This window comes from Macaca thibetana, chromosome 9, assembly GCF_024542745.1.
Source record: "Macaca thibetana thibetana isolate TM-01 chromosome 9, ASM2454274v1, whole genome shotgun sequence".
Classification (NCBI taxonomy): Eukaryota; Metazoa; Chordata; class Mammalia; order Primates; family Cercopithecidae; genus Macaca; species Macaca thibetana.
The window spans coordinates 32249594-32261812 of record NC_065586.1 but is presented as its reverse complement, the minus strand read 5'-3'; the positions used below and the strand labels follow the sequence as shown (position 1 = coordinate 32261812).

At 36.0% G+C, this 12219-nt stretch overlaps 1 protein-coding gene across 21 annotated transcripts in view; it reads right to left on the bottom strand.

Moving 5' to 3' along the window:
• The window catches only part of CCDC7 (coiled-coil domain containing 7), a 440951-nt gene that overhangs the window by 372473 nt on the left and 56259 nt on the right, over positions 1-12219 (bottom strand). For 19 of the 21 annotated variants that reach the window (XM_050804671.1, XM_050804673.1, XM_050804674.1 and 16 more), the window contains 2 exons: positions 4609-4639; positions 4082-4171 (listed from right to left, as the gene is read on the bottom strand). The exons of the other annotated variants lie outside the window; for them this stretch is intronic. In XM_050804671.1, coding sequence (XP_050660628.1) covers positions 4082-4171; positions 4609-4639 — 121 coding nt within the window. The remainder of the gene's footprint in view (positions 1-4081; positions 4172-4608; positions 4640-12219) is intronic. 21 annotated transcript variants of the gene reach the window in all.

Sequence of the window (12219 nt, the reverse complement as noted above, 5' to 3'; positions counted from 1 at the left end):
AACCATCATTCTCAGCAAACTATCACAAGAACAGAAAACCAAATACCGCATGTTCTCACTCATAGGTGGGAATTGAACAATGAGATCACTTGGACACAGGAAGGCGACCATCACACACCGGGTTCTAATGTGGGGAGCAGGGGGTGGAGGGATAGCATTAGGAGATATACGTTATGTAAATGATGAGTTAATGGGTGCAGCACACCAACATGGCACATGTATACATATATAACAAACCTGCACGTTGTGCACATGTACCCTAGAACTTAAAGTATAATAATAAAAAAAAAAGAAATAATACCAACCCTATTAAAACCATCCCAAAAAGACAAGAGGAGGGAACACTTCCAAACTCATTCTACAAGACCAGTATTACCCTGATACCAAATCTAGACAAAAGCTCTTCAAAAGAAAGGCCTATATGCCAATATTTTGGGTGACTATTGATGCAAGAATTCTCAACAAAACACTAACAAAACACATTCAACAATATATTAAAAGGATCATTCATCATGACCAAGTGGGATTCACAATATGCAAATCAACCAATGTGATACATCATATTAACAGATTGAAAGACAAGAATATGATCATTTCAACTGATGCTGAAAATGCATTTGATAAAGTTCAATATCCCTTTATGAAAAAAACCCTCTAAAAACTGGCTAGAGAAGAAACATACCTCAACCATAATAAAAACCACATATGACAAACCCACAGCCAGTTTCACTCCAAATGGGAAAAAACTGAAAGCCTTTTCTCTAAGATCTGGAACATGATAAGAATGCCCACTGTCATGACTGTTGTTCAGCATAGTACTGGAAGTTCTCACTAGAGCAATCAGATAAGAGAAAGAAATAAAGGGCATCCAAACTGGAAAGGAACATCAAATTATCCTTGTTTGCAGATGGTATGATCTTGTATTTGGAAAAATCTAAAGACTGGCCCAAAAAAAAAAAAACAAAAAAACAAAAAAAAAAACTCTTAGAACTGATAAATTCAGTAAAGTTACAGGATACAAATCAAAATACAAAAATCAGTAACATTTCTATATACCAACAGTGAATAATCTGAAACAGAAATCAAACAACTAATCCTATTTACAACAGCCACAAATTAAATACCTAGGTTTTAACCAAAGAAGTGAAAGATCTCTACAGGGATAACTATAAAACACTGATGAAAGAAATTGAAGAGGATACAGAAAAATGGAGAGATATTTCATGTTCATAGATGGGAAGAGTCAATATTGTTGAAATGTCCATACTACCCAAAGTAATGTACAAATTCATTGTAATCCCTATCAAAATATCAATGATATTCTTCACAGAAATAGAAAACAAATCCTAACATTTATATAAAATCACAAAAGCCCCAGAATAGCCAAAGCTATCCTGAGCAAAAGAAATGAAACTGGAGAAATTATATTATTTGACTTTAAATTATACTACAGAGCTACAGTAAACAAAACAACATGGTAGTTGCATAAAAGCCAACACATAGACCAAAGGAACAGAAGAGAACCCAGAAAAAATTCCACACACCTACAGTGAACTCATTTTCAACAAAGGTGCCAAGAACATACAGTGGGGGAAAAGACAGTATCTTCAATAAATGTTGCTGGGAAACTAGATATCTATATGCAGATGAATGAATCTTGAACCCTATCTCTCACCTTACACAAAAATCATATCAAAATGGATTAAAGACTTAAATCTATGACCTCAAACTATGACACTACTCCAAGAAAACATTGGAGAAACTCTCTAGCATATTGGTCTGTGCAAAAATTTCTTGAGTAATACTCCACAAGTAACGGTAACCAAAAAATAAATGGACCCATGGGATAACATCAAGTTAAAAACCTTCTGCACAGCAAAGAAAACAATCTACAAAGTGAAGAGACAACCCACAAAATGAGAAAAAAAATATTTCCAAACTACCCATCTGACGAGGGATTAACAATCGGAATATAAAAGGAGCTCAAATAACTCTATAGGAAAAAAATATCTAATAATCCAATTTAAAAATGGATAAAAGATTTGAATAGATATTTCTCAAAACAAGACATACAAATGGCAAACAGGTATGTGAAAAGGTCCTCAACATCACTGATCATCTAAGAAATGAAAATCAAAACTACAATGAAATATCGTCTTGCCCCAGTTAAAATTACTTTTATCCAAAAGCCAGGCAATAACAAATGCTGGGGATGATGTAGAGAAAAGGGAACGCTCGTATACTGTTGGTGAGAATGTGAATTAGTAAAACCACTATGGAAAACAGTTTGGGGGTTGCTCAAAAAACTAAAAATAGAGCTACCATACAATCCAGCAATCCTATTGATACGTATATATCCCAAAAAAAGGAAACCAGTATATCAAAGAGATATCTGCACTCCCATGTTAGTTGCAGGTCTGTTTTCAGTAGCCAAGATTTGGAAGCAACCTCTGTGTCCGTCAACATATGACTGGAAAAAGAAAATGTAATACTTATACACAATGGAGTACTATTTAGTCATAAAAAAGGAGATTGTGTCATTTGCAACAACATAGATGGAATTGGAAGTCATTATGTTAAATGAAATAGGCCAGGCACAGAAAGACAAACATTGCATGTTTTCACTATTTGTTGGGGCTAAAAATCAAAACAATTGAACTCATAGAGATAGAGAATAGAAGGATGATTACCAGAGGCTTGGAGTGTGAGCAGGGGGTGGGGATGGTTAATGGGTACAAAAAATATAGTTGGAAAGAATGAATAAGACCTAGTATTTGATAGCACAACAGGGGGACTATAGTCAATAGTGATTTAATTGTACATTTAAGAATAACTAAAAAAGTATAATTGGATTATTTGCAACACAAAGGATAAGCGCTTAAGGAAATGGATACCCAATTGTCCATGATGTGATTATTACACATTGTATGCCTGTACTAAAATATCTCATGTACCCCATAAATACATACGCCTACTGGTACCCACAAAAATAAAAAATGTTTTTAAATGTTTTAAAGAATGGGTAAGAATATAACCCACCAAATGAGCACCAAAGTTTCCATGCATTAAACAAGAAAACCTTGTGGTATCCTAGATCATATACTGAAGTTCATGCAAAAACCATTGCTCTCTAGAGCAGAATTAGAGACAAAACACCTAAAGAAACAACACAAGGAAGCAAAACCAGAAACTGGTGCAACATCCTCAAGTCATCTAAGAAGCTCCAGCGTTTTTTCAATGTGGCTCTAACAGTATGTGATTAGCATGCTGCAAAATTCTCACACTTGGTCAGACTACTCAGTTCTTCAACATGACAATTTACTATTTTTAGTTATTTTGTTCCAATGTTCTATTCCTACTTGGCATGATACCTAAAGGAAAACTATTCCTAAACTGAACATATATGACAGCGCTGATCTTATATTTGACACCTGTGTAAGACTACTGCTTCTCTAACTGATCAAATAGCAAATCTCCTGTATGATTTCTGCTTCCTCCCCTAGTAAGGAAGAAATATCAAGCAACCAACATTATTGAATTTAGTATTTTTCCTCAACCATATATCTTAAGTTCTTAAGTGGTTAATAAAAGTTCACTTTTAATGTATTTGACTTTATTGTCTATAGTTTGAATTTGTAAGCTCTCTAACGATGGCAAAGAGAACAATAAAATACAAGAGGAAACAAATTTTCCTTTACCCTTGCATTTCTATTTCTATTTACTCTATTTGGTATAATGAACTGGGATACACACATTACATAATTGTAGAAACTACCACGAAATGCATTTACAATATATTTGAAAACTAATTTACTGCTAGTTTAATAAAGGTAAATATTTGGCCTAGAAATGTCTGTCAGATGTTTAAATTTTATCTGTTTTTTCATGGCATCCTTTTGGTTTTGACACCTAATATGATAATTTAGAATATGGCATAATTTTATTTTTTAAAGCATAGCTGCTACAAATTATTAATAATAAAAACATATTATAGAACATTTAAATATCTCTTTGATTTCTATCCTAACATAATAACTCTTGTTAGGTGTATGCCATTTTCAAACACTAAAATTTTTCCAACCTCTGTGTCCTTCAACTTTTGTAGTTCATTTTCCAGCACCAACTTCTCTTCTGATAACAACTGAAAATCATGTTGTATCTGTTTGTATTCCTAGAAACAAATAATTTTAGTAATAATGAAGAGTAAAACTCTCAATGTAGAAAGGTTATTCAGATATTTAATTATTAAAATAAGAAAGTCTTCATTAACTCATGACAAGAATGAAACATTGATATCAGTATGTACAGTGAGACAAGAATTGGAGCGGAAAGACATAAAAGAGCTAAAAGTGTCAAGGACTGGAACTATTCAGATGACTGTAGGACATTACAGTTTAGTACTTCAGAAGTGAATTATTTCTGAGTGATAATGGGGGTAAAATGAACAAAATAGACAAGGCTTTTCCAGTTCACATATGCATAAAATTATTTTAAATAAACTAAGTAAGCACTGGATCTTTATATAGGATTAGGTATCCTGACAATTTCTAGAATCTGTTAAGAACTCAAGGACAAAGTGTAATTTCAAATTGAGATTACTATACTTACAGCATCTAACAAAACTTGATCATTTACAGCTCTGAAAAATAAACCAAAAAAGTATGTTTATAATTGTACATTTATATTTTAATTTATATAACACACATATTTTCTTTGTAAAGATTTTAATACAAATGAAGTTTAATGGACACTTTGATTACCACTTCAAAAATTTAATACTCTCCCTAGAAATATTATCGAATCACTGTTACCTTTCCAGGACTTGTTCTATGCATTTACACAATACTGCATGTACCTTTTCCATTCTGTAATTTTTATTAGTGGGTTGGATTTCAGTTTTCTTTTTCACATAAATGACATCACTGTATATATTGTTCTCAACTTACTTTTTCACTTAACATAAAGTCTGAGATTTCTTCATATCCATAAATATAGATCTTTCTCAGTTTTTTTAAGTGCTAATGATTATTCCACAGCAGGAGTTGGCAAACATATTTTGCAAAGAACTAGATAGTAAGTATTTTAGATTCTGCAAGCCTGATGGTCTCTATCACTATTACTCAATGGGTATGGCTGTATTCCAATTAAATTTTATTTACAAAAATAAGTTTCAGGTTAGGTTTGACATTGTTCCACAGTTTGCTGACACAGTTTGGTGACATTGTTCCACAGTATGGATAAACCATAGATTATTTGGGCCACAGTTTGCTGACATTGTTCCATAGTATGGATAAACCATAGATTATTTTTGACAAGAGTTATTCATTTATTAAATCAGAATTTATAACAGCTCTATTTAGGTATAATTAATATATCATACAGTCCACATTTTAAAGTATACATTTCAATTTCTTTTAATATATTCACCAACTTAAGCAACCATCACCACCATCATACAGTGCACATTTTAAAGTAGACATTTCAATATCTTTTAATATATTCACCAACTTGAGCAACCATCACCACTATCTAATTTTACTACATCTTATTTACCCCACAAAGGAACACCAGACACATTAGTAGTCACTCCCAATTCCTCTTTGCAAATACCCAGCCAGTAGCCTACTTTATCTCTCTAGATTTGCCTATTCTGGATATTTGACACAAATAGAAGCATATAGTATGTGGTCTTTTGAAACTGGCTTCTTACATTTAGCAATATGTTTTCGAGGTTCTTCCCTATTATAGCACGTTATTACTTTGTTCCTTTTTACTGCCAAATAACATTTCATTATAAGGATATTCCACATTTTATTTATCAATCACTTTAGGGACATTTTGTTTGTTTCAACTTTTCTGCCATTATGAATAATGCTATTATGAACATTTATGTACAAGTTGTTGTGTGAACATGTGTTTTCATTTATCTCATGCGTAAACCTAGAAACAGAATTTCTGAAACATATGCAGACACTGTATTTAACATTTTGAGGAACCGGCTAACTGTTTTCTAAACCAGATACATAACTTAAATTCCCATTAGTAATGTATGAGGTTCCCAATTTCTCTACATACTTGCCAAAAAATCATTGCCTTGTCTATTTGATTATAGCCATCCCAGGGTATGTAAAGTGGTATCTCATTGTAGTTTTGATTTGCAATTAAAACTAGTGACAGCCAGGCCCAGTGGCTCATGCATGTAATCCCAGCACTTTGGGAGGCCGAGGCAGGAAGATAAACTGAGGTCAGGAGTTTGAGACCAGCCTGGCTGACATGGTGAAAACCCATCTCTACAAAAAATACAAAAATTAGCGGGGCACGGCGGCAGGTGCCTGTAGTCCCAGCAACTTGGGAGGCTGAGGCACAAGAATTGCTTGAACCCAGGAGGTGGAAGTTGCAGGGAGCTGAGATCATGTCACTGCACTACAGCGTGGATGACACAGAGAGACTCTGTCTCAAAAAAAAACACAAAAAAACAAAAAAAACTAGCAACTACCAATGTTAAGTATCTTATCATGTGATTATTGGGCATTTCTATATCTTCTTTGGGAAAATACCTATTCAGATACTTTACCTATTTTTAATGGAATTATTTATCTTTTTATTACTGAGGTGTAAGAGTTCTTTGTATGTTCTACTAAGTACCTTAGCAGATATATGATTTGTGAATATTTTTCACATTCTATGAGCAGTTTTTTTCATGTTTTTTATAGTATCATTTGCAGCACAAAAGTTTTTAATTTTGATAAAGTTTATCTATTTTTTTCTTTTGTTGATTATACTTCTGATGTCATATCTAAGAAACCACTGCCTAACCCAATGTCACAAAGATTTACTCCTATGTTTCTTCTAAAATGCCTATAGTTTTACCTCTTAAATTTAGGTCTTTGATAATTTTGACTTTAGTGAATGGCAAAAATAAGTAATCCAGTCTCATTCTTTTGCATGTGGATAACCAGTTGCCCAAGTACCATTTATTATAAATTAAAGACTTTTCTTTCCCCCATTGAATCATCTTACCTTGAAAATCATTTGTTCATAAATGTAAGGGTTTATTTGTGGACTTTCAATTCCATTCCATTGCTCTATATGTCTAGCCATATAGCCATATGTCTAGACTTATGCCAGTAACATTTTGCCTTGGTTACTGTAGCTTTGTATTAAGTTTTAAAATCAGTTAAGTGTGAATCTTCTAACTTTGTTCTTAAGATTGCTTTGGCTATTCTAGCTTCCTTGAACTTCCACATGAGTTTTAGAATCAGCTTGTCAGTTCTGAAAAAATGTCAGCTAGAATTTTGAAAGTAATTACATTGAATCTGAAGGACAATTTGGGAAGTATTGCTACCTTAAGATTATTAGGCCGGGCGTGGTGGCTCAAGCCTGTAATCCTAGCACTTTGGGAGGCCGAGACGGGCGGATCACGAGGTCAGGAGATCGAGACCATCCTGGCTAACACAGTGAAACCCCGTCTCTACTAAAAAATACGAAAAACTAGCCGGGCGAGGTGGCGGGCGCCTGTAGTCCCAGCTACTCCGGAGGCTGAGGCAGGAGAATGGCATAAACCCGGGAGGCAGAGCTTGCAGTGAGCTGAGATCCGGCCACTGCACTCCAGCCTGGGCGACAGAGCCAGACTCCATCTAAAAAAAAAAAAAAAAAAAAAAAAAAAAAAAAAAAAAAAAAAAAAAAAGATTATTAAAGACAGGTGTGGTGGCTCACGCCTGTAATCACAGAACCTTAGGAGGCCAAGGCAGGAGGATCACTTGAAGCCAGGAGTTCAAGACGAGCCTAGGCAACACAGCAAGACCCTGTCCCTACAAAAAACATTTATTTTTAATTGCCAGGCATGGTGGTGCATGCCTGTAGTCCTAGCTGCTTAGAAGGCTGAGGTAGGAAGATGCCTTGGGCCTAGGAGTTAGCAGCTGAAGTGAGCTGTGATTGCATCACTGCACTCCAGTCTGGGTAACAGAGACCCTGTTTATAAAAAATATTAAGTTTAACAATCTATGAAGATGAGATATCTATTCATTTCTGTAGGTGTTCTTTAAGTTCTTTCAATTATGTTTTGTAGTTTCAGTGCCCAAGTCTTGCATTTCTTTTTTTAAATTCAGTCACGATCTCTTTGGTGCTATTATAAATTGAATGTTTTCTTTATTTCACTTTTGAAATGTTCATAGTTAGTGTATTCATTTCCTATGGCTTTAGTAATAAAGGACCACATAAGGGTGATTTAAGACAACAAGAATTTATTTTCTCACAGCCTGGTGACTTGAAATTCAAAATTAAAGTGTTGGCACAGCCATGCTCCCTCTGAAATATCTAGGGAAGTAATCTACCGTGCCTATTCTAGCCACTGTTAGTCCCTGGTATTCTTTGGATTGTGGCAGAATAAATCCAGTCTCTGCCTCCATCTTTACATTAGCAGTCTTTCCTCCATGTTTACCTGTCTTCTCCAATTCCTATAAGGACATCAGTCACGTTGGATTAAGGGCCCATTCTACTCCAGTATGACCTCATCTGAACTAATAATATTGGCAATAACCCTGTTTCCAAATAGGGTCACCCTGAGGTAGCAGGGGGTGAGAACTTCAACTTATCTTTTGAGGGGATACAATCCAGCTAGTGTATAGAAATACAAATTGTTGGCTGGGCACAGTGGCTCACGCCTGTAATCCCAGCACTTTGGGAGGCCGAAGCGGGCAGATCATGAGGTCAGGAGATAGAGACCATCCTGGCTAACACAGTGAAGCCCCGTCTCCACTAAAAATGCAAAAAATTAGCCGGGCGTGGCGGCGGGCGCCTGTAGTCCCAGCTACTTGGCAGGCTGAGGCAGGAGAATGGCCTGAACCCAGGAGGCGGAGCTTGCAGGGAGCTGAGATCGCACCACTGCACTCCAGCCTGGGCGATAGAGCGAGACTCCGCCTCAAAAAAAAAAAAGAAAAGAAAAGAAATACAAATTGTTTTTGTTTATCGATCTTATATATTGCAGCCTTGATGAATTCACTCATTACTTCCAATAGGTTTTAGCAAAATAACCAGTTAATATCATAATGGCAGGATCAGGTTCACACATAACAATATTAACCTTAAATGTAAATGGACTAAATGCTCCAATTAAAAGACACAGACAGGCAAACTGGATAAAGAGCCAAGACCCATCAGTTTGCTGTATTCAGGAGACCCATCTCACATGCAGAGACATACATAGGCTCAAATACAGGGATGGAGGAAGATCTACCAAGCAAATGGGGAACAAAAAAAAGCAGGGGTTGCAATACTAGTCTCTGATAAAACAGTCTTTAAACCCTCAAAGATCAAAAGAGATAAAGAAGGCCATTACATAATGGTAAAGGGATCAATTCAACATGAAGAGCTAACTATCCTAAATATATATGCACCCAATACAAGAGCACCCAGATACATAAAGCAAGTCCTTAGAGACTTACAAAGAGACTTAGACTTCCATACAATAATAATGGGAGACTTCAACACCCCACTGTCAACATTAGACAGATCAACGAGACAGAAAGTTAACAAGGATATCCAGGAATTGAACTCATCTCTGCAGCAAGCAGACCTAATAGACATCTACAGAACTCTCCACCCCAAATCAACAGAATATACATTCTTCTCAGCACCACATCACACTTATTCCAAAATAGACCACATAATTGGAAGTAAAGCACTCCTCAGCAAATGTAAAGGACAGAAATTATAACAAACTGTCTCTCAGACCACACTGCAATCAAACTAGAACTCAGGACTAAGAAATTCAATCAAAACCGTTCAACTACATGGAAACTGAATAACCTGCTCCTGAATGACTACTGGGTACATAGCGAAATGAAGGCAAAAATAAAGATGTTCTTTGAAACCAGTGAGAACAAAGATACAACATACCAGGATCTCTAGGACACATTTAAAGCAGGGTGTAGAGGGAAATTTATAGCACTAAATGCCCACAAGAGAAAGCTGGAAAGATCTAAAATTGACACTCTAACATCACAATTAAAAGAACTAGAGAAGCAAGAGCAAACACATTCAAAAGCCAGCAGAAGGCAAGAAATAACTAACATCAGAGCAGAACTGAAGGAGATAGAGACACAAAAAACCCTCCAAAAAATCAATGAATCCAGGAGTTGGTATTTTGAAAAGATCGACAAAATTGATAGACTGCTAGCAAGACTAATAAAGAAGAAAAGAGAGAAGAATCAAATAGATGCAATAAAAAATGATAAAGGGGATATCACCACCGACACCACAGAAATACAAACTACCATCAGAGAATACTATAAACACCTCTATGCAAATAAACTAGAAAACCTAGAAGAAATGGATAATTTCCTGGACACTTACACTCTCCCAAGACTAAACCAGGAAGAAGCTGAATCCCTGAATAGACCAATAGCAGGCTCTGAAATTGAGGCAATAATTAATAGCCTACCAACCAAAAAAGGTCCAGGACCCGATGGATTCACAGCTCAATTCTACCAGAGGTACAAGGAGGAGCTGGTACCATTCCTTGTGAAACTATTCCAATCAATAGAAAAAGGGAATCCTCCCTAACTCATTTTATGAGGCCAACAGCATCCTGATACCAAAGCCTGGCAGAGATACGACAAAAAAAGAGAATTTTAGACCAATATCCCTGATGAACATCGATGTAAAAATCCTCAATAAAATACTGGCAAACCGGATCCAGCAGCACATCAAAAAGCTTATCCACCATGATCAAGAGGGCTTCATCCCTGGGATGCAAGGCTGGTTCAACATACATAAATCAATAAATGTAATCCAGCATATAAACAGAACCAAAGATAAAAACCACATGATTATCTCAATAGATGCAGAAAAGGCCTTTGACAAAATTCAACAGCCCTTCAGGCTAAAAACTCTCAATAAATTCGGTATTGATGGAATGTATCTCAAAATAATAAGAGCTATTTATGACAAACCCACAGCCAATATCATACTGAAGGGGCAAAACCTGGAAGCATTCCCCTTGAAAACTGGCACAAGACAGCAATGCCCTCTCTCACCACTCCTATTCAACATAGTGTTGGAAGTTCTGGCTAGGGCAATCAGGCAAGAGAAAGAAATAAAGGGTATTCAGATAGGAAAAGAAGAAGTCAAATTGTCCCTGTTTGCAGATGACATGATTGTATAGTTAGAAAACCCCATTGTCTCAGCCCAGAATCTCCTTAAGCTGATAAGAAACTTCAGCAAAGTCTCAGGATACAAAATTAATGTGCAAAAATCACAAGCATTCTTATACACCAGTAACAGACAGACAGAGAGCCAAATCATGAATGAACTTCCATTCACAATTGCTTCAAAGAGAATAAAATGCCTAGGAATCCAACTTACAAGGGATGTGAAGGACCTCTTCAAGGAGAACTACAAACCACTGCTCAGTGAAATAAAAGAGGACACAAACAAATGGAAGAACATACCATGCTCATGGATAGGAAGAATCAATATTGTGAAAATGGCCATACTGCCCAAGGTAATTTATAGATTCAATGCCATCCCCATCAAGCTACCAATGTGTTTCTTCACAGAATTGGAAAAAACTGCTTTAAAGTTCATATGGAACCAAAAAAGAGCATGCATTGCCAAGACAATCCTAAGTCAAAAGAACAAAGCTGGAGGCGTCACGCTACCTGACTTCAAACTATACTACAAGGCTACAGTAACCAAAACAGCATGGTACTGGTACCAAAACAGAGATATAGACCAATGGAACAGAACAGAGTCCTCAGAAATAATACCACACATCTACAGCCATCTGATCTTTGACAAACCTGAGAAAAACAAGAAATGGGGAAAGGATTCCCTATTTAATAAATGGTGCTGGGAAAATTGGCTAGCCACAAGTAGAAAGCTGAAACTGGATCCTCTCCTTACTCCTTATGTGAAAATTAATTCAAGATGGATTAGAGACTTAAATGTTAGACCTAAAACCATAAAAACCCTCGAAGAAAACCTAGGTAATACCATTCAGGACACAGGCATGGGCAAGGACTTCATGTCTAAAACACCAAAAGCAATGGCAACAAAAGCCAAAATTGATAAATGGGATCTAATTAAACTAAAGAGCTTCTGCACAGCAAAAGAAACTACCATCAGAGTGAACAGGCAACCTACAGAATGGGAGAAAATTTTTGCAATCTACTCATCTGACAAAGGGCTAATATCCAGAACCTACAAAAACTCAAACAA